General features: G+C 37.1%; 1 protein-coding gene and 1 pseudogene across 9 annotated transcripts in view; one reads left to right on the top strand and one right to left on the bottom strand.

The window, feature by feature from the left end:
* Thsd7b (thrombospondin type 1 domain containing 7B) overlaps window positions 1-25,223 on the bottom strand; it is a 1,329,200-nt gene that overhangs the window by 245,495 nt on the left and 1,058,482 nt on the right. For all 9 annotated transcript variants that reach the window (XM_087197681.1, XM_087197682.1, XM_087197688.1 and 6 more), the window contains one exon: window positions 13,869-14,132. In XM_087197681.1, coding sequence (XP_087053807.1) covers window positions 13,869-14,132 — 264 coding nt within the window. The remainder of the gene's footprint in view (window positions 1-13,868; window positions 14,133-25,223) is intronic.
* LOC147829847 (ribosomal oxygenase 2 pseudogene) lies at window positions 1,137-6,495 on the top strand (annotated as a pseudogene).

Consider the following 25,223-nt stretch of genomic DNA (forward strand, 5'->3'; position numbering starts at 1 on the left):
GGTATCTTCCCCAAAGAATTAAAAGAATCATACCACAGTGATATATGTGCACCCATGTTCATAGCAGCACAGTTTGTGATAGCTAAAACTTGGAAACAGCCCAAATGCCCATCAACGGGAAACTGGATAAACAAATGTGCTTTTTTTTTTTAGAAAATGGAGTTCTACTCAGCCATAAAAAACTGAAAAATTAGAAACATTTATAGCTAAATGGATGCACATTGAGCCGATACTCTTAAGTGAAATAAATAGGAGACACATGTGTGAATACTAAATAGTTTCTCTACTGTGAGAAACTGAAAGTAAAAATAAGGACTAAAAGGTATAATAGATAATGTGAAATAGGAAGCAAAGGGGCAAAAGGGAAGGGGAGTGGGATGGGTAGGGGAAAGGAAAGAAGGGAATGGAATTAATATGAGAAAATAAGAAAATGGAAACAAAGTCTTTGTAAATAGGAAGGGATGGAGGAGGGGTTGAAGGGAGGGCAGGGGAAGGGGGAAAAAATGAGAACCAAGATGGATTATGTAAAGGTGCAAATTTCCAATGACAAGTGTCATTATATTGTACACCTAAGGTGTACCAAGAAAATAAAATTTAAAAAAAAAGAAAATTGAGATAGTACCAATTGTGGTCTTGTAGCAATTAATTTTGTGATGCAGTTATTAAAAATGATCAGGTGTGACGCTGCCCCGCCCCGCCCCGGCCGCTGCAGTCTGCTCTGCTCTTGGCAGAGGTGAGTGGGCAGAAGGCCGCGGGCGGGCGGTGTGGCAGGCCCACGTAGCAGGTCGTGCGGGTCGCCCGGAAGCGGACTCGTGGGACCGCGGGGTTCGCTCCTGGTGGGCCCAGGCCCGGCAGCCCGGCTAGCGACTGCGGAGCCATGGACGCGCACAGGGAAGTCTGGGCGCGCCTGGACCTGGGGCTGGACCAGCGGAGGTCCAGGACCCCGAGAGGGGCACAAGTGTGCTGCTGCCTGTGGTTCCGGGACCTGGGCAGACGGCGGGAGGGTTGGGAGGGAGGCGGAGGCGCGGCCGCCACGTGGGCCCTGGCCGGGGCGCCCGCTGCTGGTCCTGGAGCGCTGAAGTTCGGGAGTGGGAAGGCGGGACTGTGGCGCTTGGCCCACTTCTGACTTTAAAACAGCAGCCTAGGCCTCCACTTGGTTTATTGGAAAGTAACCCAAGAATGGCTGCTCAGCGCCTGGCTTGTCAGGTTAAGAAGACCAGGTTATCCACTGTGCTTTCAGAAGTCCAGCCTGAGAGTCAAGAGGCTCTGATTTCTCGACTCATCAGCTAGACATTCGGTCCAGTTTTTCACCTGGATCATCTTTAAGTGGAGAACCTGATTTACCCAGCTTTTCACTAATGCCTGGATGATTCTGTATCGGGCCTTATCCTTATAACCGCGTGGTCATCAAAATATATTAGTGAATTATAACTCATTTTCTTTCTAAAATAAAACTAAAAGCAACTGCCAGTCATGGCTTAGGATGAACAGGAGAAACTCACTAGAGTAATGAAAATTTCTGTGTCCTGAAAAGAAATGTTTTAGGTCAGCCCAAACAACTTTGTTAGAGGCATTATATATCATTTTTTCCACGTGTGTATTTCATTGAGCTGACTTCAACTGTTTCAATGTTAGTGGCTGTAAAATTCATTAGGAGAGCTCAGTTATGTTAATATAGATTGCTGGACCTCAGTCTTGAAATCAGGCAATTCAGTCTACCAGCTGTGGGCCCAGGAATTTGCCTGTTAACAAGCCTTCTTAGTTATGCTGTGGACTGCCCACTAATGTAGCACTGTGCTCAGGTGTGGGGACTCACCTCCCACCCCAGGCTCAAGTGTTAATTCTACTTACTCAATCTTCAATATAGCTGAGTTATAATGACAAGAGAAAAGAAGAAAACAGCATTCATGCAATTCTAATAACTCAACAAAGTCAGAGCCTTGGCTTTTATAAATGAATGTGTAGTCTGAGTGGTGTTTGAGCCTGAATGATACCTGAGGTTGAACAAATGGTGCTGCTGTAAGATGTCTCATATCCTGGAGAAAGTAGCACTGACTCAGGAAGCATTCTCAGGAAGATTTGCACTTCCTCCTTATTTTGTCTTGAACACCAAACAATGCCAAAGAAAGTGAAGCCTAGCGAGAATGGGAAGGAAGAGGGGCCTGTTCCCAGTAAACAGGTGAAGGTGGAGGCTGTTGGTGGGGCTTCCACCTTAAAGTTTGCTAGCCCCAGTAGTCTCTTCGAAAGTTTAATCTCACCCATCAAGACAGAGACTTTTTTCAAGGAATTCTGGGAGAAGAAGCCCCTCCTCATTCAGAGGGATGATGACCCAGCCCTAGCCACATATTACCAATCTCTCTTCAGGCTGGCAGATTTGAAGAGTCTGTGCAGCCAGGGTTTGTACTACGGAAGAGATGTGAATGTCTGCCGGTGTGTCAGTGGGAAGAAGAAAGTTTTAAATAAAGATGGCAAAGTGCACTTTCTTCAGCTGAGAAAAGATTTTGATCAGAAAAGGGCAACAATTCAGTTTCACCAACCTCAGAGATTTAAGGATGAGCTTTGGAGGGTCCAGGAGAAGCTAGAATGTTACTTTGGCTCCTTGGTCGGCTTAAATGTGTACATAACCCCTGCAGGATCTCAGGGCCTACCTCCCCATTACGATGATGTTCAGGCTTTCATCCTGCAGCTGGAGGGAGAGAAGCATTGGCGGCTCTACCCACCCACAGTGGCACTGGCACGCGAGTACAGTGTGGAGTACAAGGCCCAGCTTGGTGCGCTGACACATGAGTTCATGTTGAAGCCAGGTGATTTGTTGTACTTTCCCAGAGGGACCATTCCTCAGGCGGACACTCCTCCAGGGCTGGCCCACTCTGTTCACGTGACCATCAGCACTTACCAGAACAATTCATGGGGAGATTTCCTTTTGGACACCATTTCAGGGCTTGTGTTTGATACTGCAAAGGAAGATGTGGAGTTATGGAGTGGAATACCATGGCAGCTGCTGATGCAGGTGGAAACATCAGCTGTTGCAACAAGATTAAGTAGCTTTCTGAGGACTCTTCCAGAACAACTGGAGGGCACTAAAGAACTGCTTTCATCAGACATGAAGAAGGATTTTGTTATACACAGACTTCCCCCTTACTATGTAGGAGATGGAACAGAGTTGTCAACACCAGGTGGAAAGTTACCAAGATTGCACAGCATAGTGAGACTGCAATTTAGAGACCACATCATCCTCACAGGAGGGCCAGATCAGAATCGATCCGATGAAGCTCAAGAAAAGATGGTTTACATCTATCATTCTCTAAAGAATAGGAGACACACACATATGATGGGAAATGAGGAACCAAGAGTCTCATGGACTTCACTTTCCTTTCTCACATGTGGATGCACTGAAGCACATTTGGAACAGTTTAGCTATTTCTGTCAAGGACCTGAAACTAACTACAGATAAGGAAAAGGAGAACTTGGTATTATCCCTCTGGACAGAATGTTTAATACAAGTACTTTAGTGTCTTTCCCGAGGCAAATAGTTAGGGAAGATTGAAGTGCTAGGTAGGTACTGTTGTTTTGAGTCCACCCACAAAGTAAGAGTACTGGCCATACACATGACCCAAGAAGAGAATGTCACCATCCCTTACTTTACAGCATGTCTGTTAGACATACTTGTACTAATGGGCACGTGGAGGAAAAAACAGTGAAATACTAGGTGTCCCAGAATGTGACCAAACCATGCTTTTGAAAGTTTATTTAATCCAGTGTGGTAGAAAAGGCACAACTCCGATAAATGTATCATGTAGAATTAAAAAAAAATGATCAGATGAAGCCAATCCATAAGTAGGTGTGTGCAAAATATAGGGACACAACATATAGGCTACAAAGGCAAACATTTTTCTCTGAGTTTAAATTCATGTACGAGACTCAAAATCTGAGGACTTGTCACACTATAAATCTAAAGGTAAAGATATGGAAAATGGAAAGCAAAAAGAAGAGTTGGAGGATAAAAATCTCACCATTCAAAGGCTATTGTTATTAAAATTTGATATATTTCTCTTTTTTGTTATTGCTCCTGATTTTACTGTTTCTTTGCAAAATATATTCATACAATCTTAGTAGCTATCTTTTGACAATACTGTAGTACAAAAGATCACGGAATTTGTGGATCAACTAATGGTCAACTTGTAATGCCCAGCTGAACTGAATCAGTGTGGTCTGGGTGTGGAAGATCCATCTGAGGATTGTTACCAATAGCCATAAAAAGAAAACTGGAGGGGAAGATTGTGGCTGTTGATTTTCTAGGAGAAGCCTGCTGCAGATGGTTTTCCTTATACAAACTTGGGTGTTCTCTTCGGAGGAGGAGCTCTGGGCCTCTCTGTCCCTGGGAATGGCTGCTCTTCTTGTCACGGGAGCTCTAATCCCCTGTGAGCATCACTTCTTAGATCCAGCCTGGTGGCACAAATCCTTCATCCCACCAGCTCAGGTGTTCTGGCTTCCATTACTGGCCTTTGGGCCTTCTGGCTTCAGATCCTCAAAGCGGACAAGCATGAGACATGGCTGTGGGCTGCAGCCTGCTGGCTGGACTCATTGAGGACACTGTCTTGGACTCTAAGCCTTTCACTGGACTTGTGTGGGACATTTTTGTGGGATCCAGGCCCTTGGCTGGATTCTTCGGGCCTCTAGTGTGTGCCTAATCTCTTGCACTCCTTTGACTTTTTTGGGTAAATATCATACAATAATCCTATAAATTATGTGTCCTGTATTAAATGTATTCCCTTGCCAAAACCCTGACTAAAACAGAACTGTTCATAACAGTGTTATTTGAGTGGCCAAGAGTCAACTGAAGCCTGGATAATTTATTATTAGTGGGAAAAAATTGTAAAATGCTAAACATATACAAAAGATAGAAAACTATGCAATTACCCCCCAGAAATTAATTAATCTACCTACAGCAGCATGAATGAAGCAGTTAATATACTGGTTGAGAAACATGCTCTGCAACTAGGTTTTATGGGTGAAGAAATAAGCTCTGCTCTTCCTAGCTGAGTAGTCTCATACAAGTTCATTGATCTCTCTTTTTCTTCATTTTCTAATATGTAACCTTGAAATAACAATAATACTTATGTGATAGTAGTAATATAAGAAATTACTAAAAAGAGCCCTAATAGAAAGATATAGCATATTATAAATGCTCAATTAATATAAAAACAAAAATAAGTATACAGCATAAATTCAAATTAAATCACAAACTATATAATTATATACATGTATATTTATGTATATGTTTTTATCAGGGATACATGTCCACTAATATAAACAGATACAGAATAATTTAGAAGGTTATAAATTAAATATGAGGGAAACTAACAGGATTAGAGATACAGAGTGAAAGGAAAAATGATGAAACTGAATGAAAAGTATATGGTGGACATGCATAGAATGAAGATGAGAATATGCAATATCTCAGACCTCTCTCTAAATGTGAGACACTGAGAAGATGTAGAAATGGGAGGAAGTGGAAAGCAAGGCTACTAAGCAAGAATCAACTCAGAGAGCAAAAGACACACAGTCATATGAACATCAGTGCCTTAAAGTGGGCACCCTGAGGAGAGGGCAGAACCTAGAGCCCTTGCACATTTCTTCCTGCTCTTTCCCTGCTGCCTGAGCCCCCACAAGCCCCACAACCTGCAGCTTCTACAGTGGGTGTCCATGGTTTGAAATTACAAATACCCTTCTAATATATCAGTTTGATTAGGCACTCCTCAGAGAACACTGTCCAGGAAAATAATAAAGTATTTTCACTGAACTTGAAACATACAACATAGGAGACAAAGAAAACTATTTTTAGGACCTTGAAGATAATTATTGTTACTTTTCTCCTTCTCAAAGCCCTGCCATGGAAGTTAAGTAGGGCTGCAATGGAGAAAACTGTACAGTGAGCCCTGCATTTCTGCAGGTTCTACACCCAGGGAATCAACCAATTGAAGATCAAAAATATTTGGGGAATAACCATATTTGTACTGAACTTATACAGATTTTTTTCTTGTCATTAATTCCTAAAGATTATAACACCTATTTGCACAGCATTTACATTGTATACATATTGTAAATAATCAAGAGATGATTTAAAGTTATGGGCAGATATGTACAGGTAATATAAAATATTGTGCCATTTTATATGAGAGATTTGGGTATTCATGGATTTGGGGATCTGTGGAGGTCCTATAGCCAATCCCTATGGATATTAAAGAAGCACTGAATTTTTCAGTTCCCTCTGTGTGATGGTTCGTCATTCCACTACTTTGTATTGCACCAGGAATCTGAAAAGTTTTACAGTATTTGCATTTCTTCCAATATGACACTTTATCAAGAATGGGTTGCATAGAGCCTGAAGTTTTATTCCTGGTGAACAGATATTATAAAATAACATAAGAAGGAACCTGGAAGAGTGGCTAACACAGGACATATCCTTCAAAAGTTAGTAACTTCCCTCTCACAGTCCTCTAATGTGGCTTTAATATCAAAGAAAAAGCTGTCAAAACCTATCAAATTATCCAATTTTTCCACTGACTAATATAAGAGGAATCTAATGAATGAAATATCAGGAATATCACTCCTTGAAAATATGGCCTTACATGAGGAAGGAAAGGTAGGATTAATACAGGTAGGGTTAATTTTTTTCTATTTTCTTAGAAGACTTTAAGAAAAAAAGGAAGAGGGCCGTAGAAAGTAAAATGTTTGAGGTATGGCTAGTATTGAAGATCACAAGGAAATTTTTAGGCAATGAAATATGAATTGCTTCTTGGCAAATGATTAAAAATATCATAAAGGGAGAAATGAATGGTTTGCAGCTGGCATAAACTATAGGGCATTAGGCCAAACTTCAGGGGGAGGACAGATAGACAGGTATCAAACTGAGAACAAGACTTGAATCAACAGTAAAGAAGATGCAAGTCCTCATAAGGAGAAAACAGAAAATGAGAAACAAAACTGTAGTCACCATTATCTGTACATTGATATACAAAATATGAAAAATCACACAGTAACACAATGTATAGGAAATATATTTCTGTCATGTCTGTCTACTGAAATCACTACATGAAAAGAATTATGTCAACCAAGGCCTATTGTCTTTGGATGTTGAGTAACTGGGCCGGAGTTTCAAGGCCTGGAGACATTATCTGTGCCCAGAAAAGCTAGGTGTAGCCAGAGGGATGATGTTATAGGGGATTCTGACAAAAATCTATGAATACGCTACTAAAGAGCTTATGAGTGTTTCAAAAAAAAGTGGGCATCAGTTGTCAAAATGAGGTCATTTAGGTCAATTCAGCGAAAGTTATTTCTTTTCTGATGGTTTTACTAGATTTACTAGATTCATAAACAAGAAAGTTTACTAGATTCATAAACAAGAAGGAGTAAACTGCTACAGGCAGAAAGGAATTTGACAAAATTTCTGCAGATCCTCAAAAACAAATGTGAGGAGCTAGATAGATTTTTGTAGTTTCTCAAACCTTGTTGATTAATGGATCAGTGCCATCCTGAGAGACATCTCTCTGCAAGTGAATACTGGTGGGAAATAGTCTTATTTTGTTCAACATTTTGATTAACAACCTGGATAAAGACTCAGATGGCATGCTTATCAAATTCTGGGATGATATAAAGCAGGGAGTTATAGCTAATATTATAGATGTCAGAGTCAGGATTTAGAGCTATTAACAAGCTGGAATAATGAGCTGCAACTGAGAATCTGCAAGGGAATACAGGTAAAAGCACAGTTCTGCATTATGGTCCCCAAAGGGTGACTGAATATACATAGACTCAGAATGGGGACCCAAAACTTTATAGCGGTTCCTTAAAAAAAAAAAAGGACTGCAGGATGTTTTTTTCCCTGCAAACTGAAAATGTATCAATAGTTAGCATACTGATTAGATTGTGCATTTTATTATCATGTTAATGTCATTTGTTAAAAAGTATTTGAGATAGTTCACAAAATAAGACGATATATGAACAAAAATATTACTAAAAAGGTTCAAAGAAAGTGGTAAGATACGATGTTGCAAATATTGTATTTCTATTTATTCACAAGACATTATTTGAGTGTCTAGTCTGGCAGGAAGAGTATTTTTCCCTATTAGACATCTACTCATCTTTCACTTTTTACATCACATTTTCTTTCCAAAAGTGGTCTCTGATTCCTTAACCTAAATGCTGCCCTCTTTGTTATTCTCTCACATAATCCTGATACTTGTACATACATGCATAGCACACATGCATACTTTGTATGCAGGTTGTATACATCTATGTATGCTATGTATGTACAATATACCTACATAACAATTTGCAACTACTTTTTCTGTGTATATTTTTCCTTAGTATTTCCCTCAACCATTAGGCTTCAGGGAAATCACATTTTTTTTTTTTTGTCTAACAATATATAACAAATACAGCATCGTTCTTGGCACATAGTAGGTGTTCAGTTAATATGTCCTGCATTAAAGAGTAAATGAGCTAATAATCTGGAAGGGAGAGAAAAACATGCAAAGACAAAGTCTAATATAAATCCTACTGTACATGCAGGTATGACTAAATTTCTGTGAGAACGTAGAAAGCATCTGTTAAAGTTTGGGAAAAGACTTCCTAAAGAAAGCAACTTGAGGTAAGATTTAAAAGATGAGTAAGAGCTCACCTAAAAAAGAAAAAAGCCACCAAGGAACATAAGAGAACAGAGTCAGGGAAGGACAGACAATGCATGGAGAAGCGGGAGGAAGTCAGGGTGGCTGGAGCATACGGGACCACAAATGTGTGCCTGAGGCTGACATTGGGACTCCATGTTCTCTTTACTATCACTGAAGTGTTTCTTGCCAAATGGAAACATATTGGACAAAAACAGAGCCCTAACAAAAGGAGCTAGAAACTGTCATATGTATCAGAGCATAAAAAACCCCACTCAGCCTGAAAAATAAAACATTTATAAGTAGAGGGAGTATTATATATTTTCCAAATTTTGGAAAGGCTCTTATGTCGAACACATTTTACATTTACTTTTAATTGAATAAATTTGGAATCAGTAGAAAGAGCATATTTACACATAACAAATAAAGATCCTTCCAATTTTAGAGCTGTTTGGCTGAGTTTTATAGAAATGAGCTCCTCTGGTGATGAAGTTTAAGTAAACTTTTCCCCATCACCTCAAATAAAACTATTTCTTAGAGTTCTGAGTTCAGCTCTTCCTATTTTCTAAATCATTCTTATCACTTCCAAAATCTATATCCCAGATCTATAATCATAGAAATTTCTTGACTTTAATAAAATATATTCACTTGTGTTGATTCTATCTCTCTATATCTATCTATCTATCTATCTATCTATCTATCTATCTATCTCCTTCCATCTCTCCCTCTAGTAATTGTTCTGCTCAGTCTTGAAGTTATTCGAGCTTCCCTTCACTTTCCATTCCTAAGCTGGATCTTCACCCTTGTTAGGGTCACCATCCTTTAGTAACTCAGTTTTCAAAATTATTCCTGACTCTACCCTGTTCCTGCACTTCTGATCAAAGCCACCCTGGGATCCTCAGGTACTGTTTTCCTCCCTATAGTCACTGCTTCTGCCTTTTTGAAGTATTTTTGAAGCAGTCCAGGGTTTGAATAATCAGTGAGAGAGAATGATGTAAGTTAGGTCAAGGACATCATTGTTTCCCCATACAGGTCCTTACTCCCTCCAGCAGGTGACCACATGGGAGCCAACTGTTAGAGAACAACCCCTTCTGATGGGTGTGTTCAAGGTAAACTTTATTGGGTAAGTGTGTCACCAGAGTAAAAATGCTGAAAATTACTGGCCTAAAGCTGAGTTAGGTAGCAACTAGAGCTACTTTTCAAGGACATTCAATTTCAAATTTTAACATTTAAAATTTTACATACCTTTCAGATTAGATAGCTTATGGTCTACAAGCATAAGGAGGTTATACTTAGTTTCATATCGATACAAAATTTTTATCATAAAAATGATTTTAGCTAATAGTAGAGCTCTAAGACATTAGTCTCTTGAAGAACAAGTTGCAATATTATTCAAATTTGGAAGAAAAACTTCCTCCAATAACAAAGTGTCTTCAGCATAAGTTCCTAATCAAACATTTCCTACTTAGTTCTCTCTCTATATATACATAGATAGATAGATATAATATATATCCTAGTCACACAATGCTAACTAATGTTACTAAACCATGATGCTGCCTTTGTTCCTTCAAGACTCAGATAAAAACCCTCATCTCTGCGTCATACAATAAAAGCAGAAATTCTTGCAAGAATAGGCAGCATCTATCTTACCTCAGATGATAAGTCTCCTGAAAGAAAGGACATGCCACGTAGACTATCTATTCATAGAAGTTCTTGAGAGTTTTATTAAAAATCAGGTATATAAAGGGGAGACATATAAATACTGCAAGTAGTGGCATGATTGTATTTGAATTTTAGAGTGATAACCATTGACTCTTGGCATGAAAGATATTAGACAGGTATTTCAAGACATAATAATATAATATGGGCTATGGGTAAATAGCAAGAGAAAAGGAAAAGATTGAGAGATACTTCAGAGGCAAATTATTAAGACCTGATAATTCAATCATGCATTCAAAAACATGTTTTAAATACTTATGAACTTTCATGCACTCTTCCAGGTGCTATGAATATATCTGTTGAAAAATGAAAGAAAAATAAAAATCTTTTCAACTCTTTAGGAAATTTACCATCCAGTATTAAAAATAGGAATGAAGTCTGGCAAAGGACATAGGAAGTTATGAACTGGATCATTTTGTTAGAGAAGTCAGAAAGAATTGATATGAAGGGACACTGAACAGAGATACGACTGATGTAGTTATGAAGCATGGGCCCAAAAGAGAAAAGAATGCAGACTGTTTGAGTAGGGTGGCACATTTATGTTTTTTTCTTTAGCAAAACACTGGGGTAAGAGACATAGTTGGGAGTGAGTCACCTCAGATATCTAAATAAAGGACATGCCATTTTGCTGGCCAAATTATGTAGTCCACAGTTAATATAAAGGTGAGGAATATACCATGTGCTTTGTCATCAGGCAGGGTTGGCATTTATTGGAAAACAGTGCTGGCTAAATAAACACAAAAACTTCATAAGGTTTTTAAATGATAATGTACAATTTTAACATTTGTCCTCACAGTGATTTTCTCAAAGCCAAACAAACTTGGCTTTGATTATCTGTGCTTAGAATCATCCATGAAATCCATTAAATTGGTAATGTAGCATTTAAAAAATTTCATTCCCACAGCCATGTGAATCAGCAGGAAAACTCATCATGAGGAACATCATTCTTGTGAGAAATTCTCCTTGATATCAACCTGGGGAATCCCTTTTATGTCTCCCGAATGCAAATGGAAGATAAAGTCCATATAAGGGTTTTTAAGAGCAAAGCATGTATCATTCTTTTTAGAAAAAAAGACTAGATGTTCCGCCTGCTATGCAAGCGCAAAGACCCGAGTTCGATCCCCGGTACCAAAAAAAAAAAAAGACTAGAGTCACTACTCTGTCTTAATTTGTCCATAACAAAAATTAAGTTCTTAAATTGTTTTATTATTTATTATTATTAATTTAATTAATGTTATATTAATAAATTAATATTAATTTATCATTGATTTATTTTATTTTTCTTAATCCATGTGAGTTAACAAATGGGCATAAAAGCAATACTATGTTTTATTAGTGACAAAAGTTTCTTTTTTCTTGATAGTCATATATTATATTCCTAGAGGTGACACAATAGTACGTTTTCTCTTACTATTGTAGAAAATCAATTTTGAAAAGATATACCATTAAAGTATCAATAAGTATCATAAAAGTTATGAAAGTACAGTAAATTCTGGTCAAACATTTTTATTAGGTGAAAATCCTTTATATTCCCTGAGAGCCTTAGACTACTATCCACAGAATAACTTAAAAGGGCAAAGGAGCCATTGGGAGACTATTGCTTGTAGTCAAGGTAAAATGCAAGAGTTGGTTAGACTATGGTGGTGGCAATAATAGGAAAGCGTTTTTATGGTATGATTTGGAGACAAAATTGACAAAACTACCCCAAATATAAGTTATCTGTTTTGTGTGTTATCTATCACTCACTTCTAATTTTTCATTGATATGTATGCATGTAAGTGTACTTTAATTTAGAAAAATTTATTTCAGTATCTTCAAGGAAGAGGAGATATTTATAGCTCAGACAATTGCAGTATATTAGCAAAAGAGATCTCTTAAACAGATAAACTAGATCACATTATCCACCTCATTCCCAGCTGCCACCTGCACTTGGATTAGATTCATGTGCTTAGGTGGTAACAAAAGATTCTCTATCCTTCAACCCTTCTGTACACATCTCTCCTCTCACTCCTTTGCACCTTACAATCCAACTGCAAAACCTGCATATCATCTCTCTCCCTCTCTCTCTGCCAGAACATCTTTCGTATCACACGATGGACAACTACTGACTGAAATTACTTTTTTATATACCTTCCATAGGATGGCTGCCTTCTCACTCTTCAGATCTCAGATTTATGTGAGAACTTTCTACAGTATATCTAAAGATTTTCTATTCAGTATTTTCAGAGCTAATGAAGGTTTAAGGTGCTTTTTGAGCATTTGTACAATAAATCCATAGGTTCCTGATTTCTCTGTAAGTCTAACATTGTAAACCTAAATCATATAACAGGTACATTGAAGGTGTTCCATATACAGGTTTGAAAAACTAAACCAATATACACACAAAAGCTGTAAAAATAGATTAGAGTCACCAAGCTTTGGCTTCCTTAAAATAAAGCCATTGCTTGTTTGTGAAATGTTTGATGTTTCAAGTCACTTTAAACAATTCTAGAAAGTAACTGAGGAAGCAGATTAGGACAATTATGGCACTAAAGAATCACTAAACTTTGAATTGAACTCATAAAATGATATGGGCATATATTAAACAAAGATGTAATTGTACACTGGCCATGGAAAAGAACTATCATTTACCTGAATTGTACATTGGATCTGAATTCAGTGTACCATTTCTAAAATAAATGAGTATGCTTTTTAGAACTAAGATCTTTACTACTAAGGCCCAAATCTACCTATTTATTTATGGGATTTCTCAAACACAAAATCTCTCTTTCCATATGCCTCTGTAAAACTCTTACCCTATTTAGCCTTACAAATATAAAATATTATGAAAAATTTAAAAGATTAATAAGTTTCACTCTCAGTCTTGTTCACCGTTTACCTTCAGTTTATTTAACCTTCATTCCTTTCTCCATTCTCCATATCTTTCAAGTTTGTTCAACAGTCTCAAAAAAGGCCAATCTTCCCTTTGATTTACATCTCACAAAACTTTCCCAGACTGCCTCATTTAATTTCTATCATTTTATCCTATTAATTTGAGTGTACTTATACTTTGTATTATAAAATGTTCAAAATCAATTTTCCCATTGATATTTTGTTAACTACATCAGAAGAAACTCAAGGCTTGATGCCTTCCATGTATACAGTCAAAGCACCAACAGGCACCATAAAATACATGCATTTGTTCTGTGCTTTGGCTTTCTTATTGAAATAGAAAAACGGCTCACTACCTATAACCAAGTAGCCAATATGCAAAGGTGAAGTACTGAATGAGGGAGTCAAAAGTCCAGTATCATCACAATCCAGGCAATCACTGGGATATGTATGTGTGCATTTCTTATATATTTTATGAGTAGCAGTGTATTATCAACAAAGGAGAATGAAAACAATTATTAATGAACAGTACTATGAATTCTAGAGCTTAGACAAACCTCCTGAGCTTTGATAATGACCTCATCTGTTACTCCTCATCCATTGCCTTACCAGAGCTGCTGCAGTAGGAGGGGTCAACAGATCTTCCATTTTTATCAGAACAGGCTATCGCTCGAAAGCGTACACCTTCTCCACATTCTTTGCTGTCTCCTTGAATTTGCAGTCCTCGCTGAGGCTCTCTTCTGCCTTCTGGAAGAATGCAATCTGACCAGTTTCCGTAAGGTTGGGATATAAACACATCACAAGGACACAGTTCTGTCTCTACTAGAGGGTATATGTCAGTATCCTGGCATTTCTCCTTCTTTCTGCTTTTCCCTGTTCCAAAAAAAAGATATTGATGTATTAATTTTCTATCTTCTATTTTACTGAAAGTCATTCACATCTTTTCTCTTACAAGCTCTTAGAATATTAAACATTAAATAAAATAAAATTTTTCTTCTTATTATTTATTTATTTTTTGGTCATGGAAGATAAACCTTAGGACAAGGAAGCAACTCCCATGGCAATTTGCGGTTAATTTGAAAACAAAAATGGTTTCTCTTTGGGGTATGGTAATGCTTAGAAAATGTTTACCACAGGTTCAATAGCTAGAAATTTCTTATTAATATGTTTAATATTATTTTCCATATATTTTATTGATAATAGATTGATGAACCTTGTCTCTATTCTCCTTGAAACTAATGGTGGTCAGAAAAATCAATGAAAGGCTCTATGTAGTTACTCCACTTTTCTGCAAGTAACTTTCTAAACACAGTTTATCAAAGAACCAAATGATATCCTCCTATATGATGACCTTAATATATGGGTAGAGAAGACTTCAGAAGTGATGGACAAATTTGGTAGTATTCATTTTGGCCTTCGCTATCAGGGACCAAACATTTGTGACATTAGCTCACTCAAATGTTGGTACAATAAATTATAATAAATTATAAAACAAGTTAGATGATTAAATCTGAGAAAAAGCTATGTATATTTGAGAAACCCTTTTAACTTAAGTATTCTAGTATATGACTCTACCTTGCCAATTGACTTTGATGGTCCTTGTAGCTATGATACTAGCTTTATGTAATGAGAGTATCATTTCTCACAGCTGTGAATACTTGATAATCATGTTTAGTGGGTTCCAACTCAGCATGTAACTTGATTCAATTTCACTACCAACAGACTTTCTCTAGATTATTAAAATTTTTTCTAGATCTAATAATTCAACCTTGGTTCTCTCATTACTGAGTCATTAGCTAGAGTCATAACTGGTTATAAAAAATGTAGGCAGGTTTATTGCTCTATTTCCAGTCTTTATGGAAGTTTGGTAAATGTCTGATACAAGCTCATGCATGGGCTATTTCTGAATTGCCAGATGGTTTGCATCACACACAATTCTACAACTGTTTACTGAATGATTAGCTCTACGGTCTGCCATTATGCTTATGTTCACAATAGATAAGGATTCTTATAATACCTAAAATTGGTGTGGCAATAGCTTTAGCTATCCCCCTGTTCCTCGGGGAGGGTGTATTCACTTGCTTGTAACATTAGGAATATTTAGAATAAGCTTGACAAGCAAGCCTCCATCTAGTTATGAGGATTCACGGGTTTGATAGATTTATCAGTGGGTAGGAATTGGTTTCTTTTCATCAGCATTTAGCATGCCCAATCTGTACTTTTCCCAAACTTCCCTGTCTCCACCTCTTTGATTTCTACTTTCTTCTCAACCCACTTAATTCTAGATTCTGAGTCTACCTATTTTTTAAATGATTCTACAGAATTGATAAATACAAGAAGACGAAAATTCTTCATCTTTCAGACTCAATCACTCAATTATGGTTGAGTGTTGGCTGCATACCTTTATTCTTAAACATGCTTCCCAAGTTCCATAATAATATATTATTGTTGCCCCTCATCTTTACCCTATGTCCCTGCCATGAATTTTTCTCTCTGTGCACCTCTCTTAACTGATGAATTCCTCAGGGGGAAACAATTTAATTTTTCTTCTCTTCTGATGCTACATCTTTACATGCTTGAAGAATTTAAATTGCTGTCTATATTTCTTAAATTCTAACATATCATCTTTATTCTAGATATTTTGCTAATGCTTTTGAGACAGAGACTGAAAAAGTCACCTTAAAAAAACCCCAGTAAGTTCAATGTGGTAAAATTCACTCTCACTGCCTTCTCACAACAATCTTTCTCATGACCAAGTTAAAACTGGTATGTTGCACTTGAATTATTCTGTCGAAATTTCCACATATGATTAATGGTGACAGTGTAGCATTTCAAATGCTTAGCGATCTTTTGAATCATTGAACTTGTTTTCATTCCAGTGCCACTCATATTAAGCCCCATCTCTAAATCTCTAGCTTGAATCACTAAAACAGATTCCATCAAGATCTTGTTGTCATCATACCACACTCCCATCAATCTGTTCACCACACTACAGTCAGAGCAAGCTTTCAAGGAAGTAAATCTTATCATTCCTTTGTCCACTAAGAACACTTCAATGTCTTACTGTAGTTCATAGGATAAAGTCTGGACTCCTCACCATGGTCATCAAAGCCGACATGCCTTGAGCCTGTTAGCATCTGCCTCCTACATACATTGCACTACTCTGGCTCTGGCATGTTATGGGCTAGTCATATTGAGCATTCTTCAGCACCTACAAATTGCTCTTTTGGCTTCTGCTTTTGCATGTTACTCCAGAAATTTTCATGGGTTCTATCTATGCTTCTTAGTCTAGTTATTGCCTCCTGCTTCATCCAGATCCAACTAATAGATTACTCCTCCCAGACTTGAACACACTCTGCATATCAGGATAGAGAGAAGTGTTCTTCTTTTTTACCTAAACAGTTTGTGGGAAGCAGAATAATGGTTCTCCAAGGTTGGCCACATTCTAATTCTTGTATCCTTGAATAAGTTACCTTACATGGCAAAACAGACTTTGTAGATGTGAATTAGACCATGGACTTTGAGAGGTGAAGATTTGTATGTATTATCTGGGTAAATTCAATCTAATCAATGGATCCTTCAAATCAGATCACCTTTCTTTGCTGAGTAGCAGGACACAGGGACTATGACTACAGATGAATGGTCAGAGGCACACAGTGTTGCAGGCTTTGAAGACAGAGGAAGGGGACTATGAGTAAGGCAATGTGGGAAGCCTTCACACACTTGAAAAGGAAAGGAAACAAATTCTTCACATAAGGCCTCCAGAAAGAAATATCTTCATGCACAATCTTTCTTTAGGTCATGGCAAACTTCAATCCTATAGAATTGCAAAGTTATAAATCTATGAATCTGTGTTGTTTCAGTAGATCAATTTTGTGATTTTTTTATAGCAACAATATGAAAGTAATATAGCCCCCAACACAACAAATACCACAGCAGGTACTATACTACATAGCAACTACACTGAGCTATAATTATCTGTAATAAAACTTTCACCTTATCTCCAAGAAGCTGTAAGCTCTGAAATACAAGTCACCCCTATCTAATCCCTCACTGTAAGGTAAACTGAAGATGCTCATTGAATAACTGAGAAAGGAAGTTGGAAAAAGAAAAAAAGGAGAAAAAGGAAGAGGAAGGGGAAAAGAAGAAAAAGAGAGAGGAAAGAAGATGAGAAGGATGATGGGGAGAAAAAAGACAATGTTAATCTATAAGGCAGATGAAAATTACTAACAGAATAAATATTCTGTACAAATGGACATTGTCTTTGTATTTGTAATATCCTTCTTAATTTCATGGCATCATTGTTTGAAGAGGGATGTAAGCAAGTTAGTTAATGCAAAAATGATTCTCATAATAAACAATGATTATCTTCAGTCTTTAATTACATTTTAATCAAAATCAGCACTAACTTTAGGAGTCAGAACCAGCTGGTACTAAATCAATCCCTAGCAAAAATCTGAAGAGATTCAATTTTTTCCTTAAGTCAGACTATTAGTTGAACAGTTATTTTGAATGTATATCTACATCATCTCTCTCTATATATATACACATATATATGTATATATTTATGTGTAAATATACATATATGTGAATGCCTACACTTATCTGGACAATATTTTATCTAGTGAATTAAATATTTTCAGCACTGTACAAATAATTGCTTTAATTACCATTCAATTTAAAATGGGTGCGGATCTAATTTGGATCAACATATAGAATAACCTGATAGTAAATTAAAAGTCTCTTACTGAAAATGGAAAGAAGAAAAACAAATACCATAGATGGCCCCATATTCAAGGGAGTGGCCTGTATTTGTGTTTATGTGCTTCTTTGCATGTGACTGTGTTAAAGATAGAAACAGAAATGGTCACATGGATTTTTCTGTCATTCATGTTAGAGATGATTTACTGCTAGTTTATACAGGAGATAAGAAAATGTAAATGTTAACTTCACACTAATGAAAATAAGTCTTAAAAAAGTGAAAATATCACCTCTGGGTTTTATTTTTTCAAAACTGATACTGAAGGATTCATTTGACTGATTTTTTTTTACAATTAATGAATTTCAGGAAATCAAGTGGCATGTGTGTGTGTGTTCATGTAGACATGAAGACACACAAAGATCAATTCTGCACATAAAATAATGACTATTAATAATTTAAAAGATAAAGTTTAAACTATCTTTCAGTTCAAGTAATTGTTAGGTTAGAGTTTGTAGAAAAGTGTATAACAGCCCTCCACCATTCCCAGCCCAGAGGTAGGGGCTTCTGAGCTGCCATACCACTGCTCCTGGTCCAGAGGAAGGGGCTTCTGGGCCACCATCCCTCCCACTGCTCCCGGCCCAGAGGCAGGGGCTTCTGAGCCACCATCCCACTGTTCCTGATCAAGAGGAAGGGTCTTCCCAGCCAACATCCCTCCCACTACTCCCAGCCCAGAGGAAAGGAATTTGGGGCCACCTTCTGTCCCACTGCTCCCGGCCCAGAGGAAGGGGCTTCTGGGCCACCATCCCTACCACCTCTCCTAGCCCATGTCCCACTTCTCCCAGCTCAGAGGAGGTGATCCTCACGGGCACCAACAGCACCCCCTGGCCCCCAGTTGAAATGAGAAAACACGTAAATAAGTCACAAAACCAGACTTTCAGATCACCTACAGCAACGCCAAAGGGAAATGAGATGGAACACTCTGATACTCAACCACCTGGACCCACTGAACTGACAACAAAAGGGGATCTAGAAAAAATGAAATTAGAAATAATTTTTCAGATAACAGGAGAAATTGTGCTCCTACTTCAAGACATGATTAATAAATCTAGAGAGGAGCTGAGGAACATGATGGAATCCCAACATAGGAAACAAATGGAATCCATAAAACAGATGCAAATAGATTTCCAGGACATGAAAAACTCCATTGAAAGTCTACACAGAAGAATGAGCCAATGTGAGGACAGAATTTCAGATATACAAGATAAGATTGCAATTAATGACCAGGAAAAGAAAAATTTCTTCAAAATTATCAGGGAACATGAGAAATCAAACTAGCAGCTGCTAGACGATGCAAAGAAGAAGAATATAAGACTGATTGGAGTCACTGAAGAAATAGGAGAAAGTGGAGATGACATAAAAAAAAAACTCTTCACAGAAGTAATGGCAGAAAACTTCCCAAGCAGGGGAAAAGAAATTGACACACAGATAAATGAGGCATATAGGACTCCAAATAGCCTGGATCAAAAAAAATCTACACATAAGCATATAATTGTTAAGATTCCAGAAACACAACAGAAGAACAAAGTTCTACAAGCAGTCAGAGAAAAGAAACAAAGCACATACAAAGAAAAACCCATCAGAATCACAGCAGACTTCTCAACACAAACCATCAAGGCAAGAAGAGCTTGGAGTGACATATTCCAAGCCCTAAACGAAAATAGCCTCCAACCCAGATTGATGGACCCTACAAAACTATCTTTCAAAATGGATGGAGAAATAAGATACTTTCATGACAAAGAGCACCTTAGGAACTTCATGAATACCAAACCAGCACTCCAAAGAATTTGACACAATATCCTAGGAACAGACATTGAGGATCACAACCCCAGGAAGCAAAGCAGAATGAACCCATCTGGCATGACAAGAAATTAAATGTAAATGGGGAGAATCTAACAAAAAGAAAAAGTCACGACAATGACAAGTCAATACATTTCAGTTATAACCATCAACATTAATGGTCTCAATTTACCAATCAAAAGAAATAGACTGGCAGAATGGGTCAAGAAGCAAAATCCAACAATATGCTGCATACAAGAAACACACTTAATTCAAAAGGAAACTCATAGACTGAAAGTTAAAGGGTGGGAAACAATACTCCATGTGATGGGAACCTGAAAAAAAGCAGGAGTAGCTATCCTCTTGGCAGATCAAGTAGATTTCAAACCAACACTGATTAAGAGAGATGAGGAAGGACACTACATCCTTGTAAAGGGAAGAACCCAAGAGGAAGAGATGACAATCATAAATATCTATGCACTAAACACTAGTGCACCCAACTATATAAAACAAATACTAACGAACATGAAAAGTCATATATGCACTAATACAATTGTAGTGGGGGACCTCAACACCCCACTGTCACAAATAAATAGATAACTAGACAAAAAATAAGTAATGAAATACTAGAACTCAATCGAATTCTTGAACAAATGAACTTAACAGATGTTTACAGAGTCTTCCACCCCATAAAATCAGAATACATATTCTTTTCAGCTGCACATGGGTCATTCTCCAAAATAGACCACATATTCACACATAGAACATGTTTAAGTAAGTGCAAAGGAATTGAAGTTATCCCCTGCATATTATCAGACCATAGTGTGATGAAATTGGAGATCCATAGCAAAAGAAACTCGAAAAACGTCATAAACATGTGGAAATTGAACAATATATTTCTGAAAAACCAATGGGTCACAGAGGAAATTAAAGAAGAAATCAGACAGTTCCTTCAATTAAATGGCAATGACAATACAACATATAGGAATCTACGGGACACAATGAAAGCAGTCTTATGAGGGAAATTCATAGCAGTGAATATGCATATTAGGAAAACAGAACAAGACCAATTAAACAACCTGATGCTGAACCTCAAGCTTCTAGAAAAAGAAGAGCAGGACAACCTTAAAGCTCATACAAGGGAGGAAATTATAAAGATCAGAGGAGAAGTCAATGCGATGGAGACTAAGAGAACGATACAAAAAAATCAATGAAGCCAAGAGTTGGTTCTTCGAAAGAATCAACAAAATTGACAAACCCTTAGCCAACCTTATCAGAAAAAGGAAAGAAAAGGCCCAAATCCAGGCAATTAGGAATGAAAAAGGTGAAATTACAACAGACCCAGCAGAAATCCAGAGGATCATGAATACCTACTTCCAGAAACTATATGCCAATAAGATGGAGAACACAGAAGAAATGGACAGATTCCTAGATACGTATGAATCACCAAAGTTGAATGAAGAAGACCTAAAAATTATGAACAACCCAATATCAACCAATGAAATTGAAAATGTAATTAAAAATTTATCAACTAAGAAAAGGCTGGGCCCTGATGGCTTCACTGATGAATTCTACAAAACATTTAGAGAGGAACTACTGCCACTACTATTTAAAGTCTTCACTGAAATTGAAACGGAAGCAATACTCCCAAATTCATTCCTGGAAGCATGCATCACGTTGATCCCCAAAGCAGAGAAAGACGCAACTGAAAAGGAGAACTATAGGGCCAATCTCACTAATGAACATAGATGCAAAATCCTTTATAAGATACTGGCAAACAGAATGCAGAAGATCATCAAGAAGATCATACACCCTGATCAACTGGGATTCATCCCAGGGATGCAGGGATGGTTCAACATATGCAAATCAATCAATGTAATACACTATGTCAATAGAGCTAAGGACAAAAACCATATGATTATCTCCATAGATGCAGAAAAAGCATTTGACAAAATTCAACCTGCATTTATGATAAAAACCCTACAGAAAATTGAAATAGATGGTCTCTACCTCAAACTGATAAAAGCCATCTATGAAAAACCAACAGCAAATATCATACTAAATGGTCAAAAACTGAAATCCTTCACACTAAAATCAGGAACAAAACAAGGATGCCCACAATCACCACTCTTGTTCAATATACTTCTGGAAACATTAGCCAATGCAATTAGACAAGAGAAAGAAATAAAGGTATAAAGATAGGAAATGAAGTCAAATTGTCATTATTTGCAGATGACATGGTACTGTATATAGAAGACCCCAAGAACTCCACCAAAAGTCTTCTAGACTTAATAACCAAATTCAGTCAAGTAGCTGGTTACAAGGACAACACACAAAAATCAATAGCTTTCCTCTACACAAATAACAGACTCACTGAGAGAGAAATAGGGCAAATAATTCCTTTCACAATAGCATCCAAAAACCTGAAATACCTAGGACTCAACCTAACAAAAGAAATCAAGACCTCTTCTCTGAAAACTATAGCACTCTGAAAAGAGAGATGAAGATGATATCAGAAAATGGAAAGACATCCCCTGTCCCTTTGTAGGAAGGATTAATATAGTGAAAATGGCCATACTTCCAAAACTGCTACATAGATTCAATGCAATTCCAGTTGAGATTCCAGCAGCATACTTCATGGACCTTGAGAAAACAATCCAAAAATTCATTTGGAACAAGAAGAGACCCAGAATAGCAAAAGCAATTCTAGGTAACAAACACATGGCAGGGGGTATCACAATCCCCTACCTGCAACTATACTACAAAGCTATGGGGATAAAAACAGCATACTACTGACAAAGAAACAGACCTGAGGATCAGTGGAACAGATTAGAAGACGCAGAAACAACACCAGACACACTCAGCCATCTCATCTTCGATAAAGGAGCCAAATACCCTCACTGGAGGAAAGATAGCCTCTTTAATAAATGGTGCTGGAAAAATTGGGCTTCAACTTGCCAAACATTCAAACTAGACCTATATCTCTTGCCATGCACTAAACTAAAATCAAAATGGATTAAAGATCTAAATATTAAAATAGAAATGCTGAACCAGTTAGAACAGAGGTTAGGTAGAACTCTTGAAGACATCCGTGTAGGAAAAGATTTTATGAACAAAACCTCAGTTGCCCATTAACTAGCACAAACAATCAACAAGTGGGATCTCTTCTTATTAAAAAGCTTCTGCACAGCAAAAGAAGCCAGCAACAGTGTTAAGAGACCCACAATGTGGTAAAAAATCTTCACCTGCTGTTCCTCAGACAAAGGTATATTATCTCAAATCTATAAAGAACTTAAAAAGATCAGACATCCCAAATTTAAAGACCCAATCCAAAAAATGGGCATCTGAAATGAACAGACATTTCTCAAAGAAGTAGAAATAGCAAAGAAATACATGAAAATATGTTCAACATCACTGGTCATTCGAGAGATGCAAATGAAAACAACACTGAGATTCCACCTCACTCCAGAAAGAATGGCTGCTATCATGAAATCAACCAATAACAAATGCTGGCGGGGCTGTGGGGAAAGAGGAATCCTGATCCACTGCTGGTGGGAGTGTAGACTAGTGTAACCACTGTGGAAGTCAGTATGGAGATGCCTCAAAGAACTAGGACTAGAAGTCCCATTTGACCCTGCTATTCCACTGCTGGGGATCTTCCCCAAAGAATTAAAAGAATCATACCACAGTGATATATGTGCACCCATGTTCAGAGCAGAACAGTTTGTTATAGCTAAAACTTGGAAACAGCCCAAATGCCCATCAACTGGAGACTGGATAAAGAAAATGTGGTTTTTTTTATAAAATGGAGTACTACTCAGCCATAAAAAATGAGAAATTAGAGACATTTATAGCTAAGTGGATGCTCATTGAGGCTATACTCTTAAGTGAAATAAATAGAACACACATGTATAAATACCAAATAGTTTCTCTGGTGTGAGAAACTGAAAGTGCAAATAAGGAATAAAATGTATAATAGGTAATGTGAAATAGGAAGAAAAGGGGCAAAGGGGAAGGAAGTGGGAGGGGTAGGGGAAAGTTTAGAAGGGAATAGGATTAATATGAGAAATGGAAAAATAGGAACAAAATCTTTGTAAATAGGGAGGACTGGAGGGGTTGAAGGGAGGGCTGGGCAAGGTTGAAAAATAAGAACCAAGAGAGATTATGTAAAGGTGCAAATTTCCAATGATGAATGTCATTATATTGTATACCTAAAATGTACCAATGATTAGAATGAATAATTGATAATGCAAAATAGGAAGAAAATGTCCTAAGGGGTAGGGGTAGTGGGAGGGGCAGGGAAAAGGAAAGAAGGGAAAGGAAAAATGATGAGAAATGGAAAAAATGGAAATAAAGTCTTTTTAAATAGGGAAGGGTGGAGGGGGTGAAGGGAGGGCTATTAATGGGGAAAAAATAAGAACCAAGATGCATTATGTAAAGGTACAATTCCCAATGCGAAATGTAATTGTGTTGTATACCTAAAATGTACCAATAAACAATTTAACAACAAAAAAGAAATGTGTATAATAGTTCTTCAATATTAATTTTTACAAAAAGTACATTTTAAATAAGTCAAAATCATTAAAGTTCTAATAATTTATAAATGTGCTGGCTCTAAATTAAATAAACAGCCTATGATTTTCAGTACTTTCCATTCTTATATTACAGATGCCAAGTATCACTAGTAAACCTTCAGGAGAAAAGGAAAAAACCTAGCCACTAATTAGAAACTTTCTCTCTAAAGGAAATTCTCTCTCAACTCAAAGATGCAATGAGTTACTAGAATAGTGGCTTCTAAAACATCATTATATATGTGCTGGCTAATAAAGTGTCAGTTGGTCCTTGAACTTCAAATTATTCTCTTTAAACACATTCTGTTCCATCACATTTTTTTCTATAAGAAAATTGTTTTATTTTAGTAATATAGGCAATGTTATATAGAACAATACATGCACAAATTTTTGTGGATGAGAAAGCACAATGTACAGTATATCTTATCTGGTTTCTATTGTGATTATACATTTCACTTTCACTTACAAATCCATATACAGTTTGAGTGCAGAAATTCTGTGAAAGGCTTTAGTTGAGTTGATTGAGTAAAACTATTACAGTGAGTTAAATTATAAATGTGATCACATTTATAACACATTCAAATAGAGGAATCTCAAAACCAAGGAAAATAGCATTTCAATTGCTCGTGAGAACAAATGTTCATCTATGCTCAATTCTTCAATGTCAACACAAATTTTATTATCTCACTTATTATTCTGGCATATTTCCTTTGGTTGTCCATTCCCTGAGTTAAATATTCTGCATATACAAATACACGTGCAGCTAAGATAAGTATTAGCATATTATTTAGACAAGCCGTGAAATACATTACTGTACCAGTTATTTGGATATTGTAGGCAAAACTGATCCAGAAC

This window comes from Heterocephalus glaber, unplaced genomic scaffold (assembly GCF_053883595.1).
Source record: "Heterocephalus glaber isolate CG9 unplaced genomic scaffold, H.glaber_assembly_v1.0 deba00000347, whole genome shotgun sequence".
Classification (NCBI taxonomy): Eukaryota; Metazoa; Chordata; class Mammalia; order Rodentia; family Bathyergidae; genus Heterocephalus; species Heterocephalus glaber.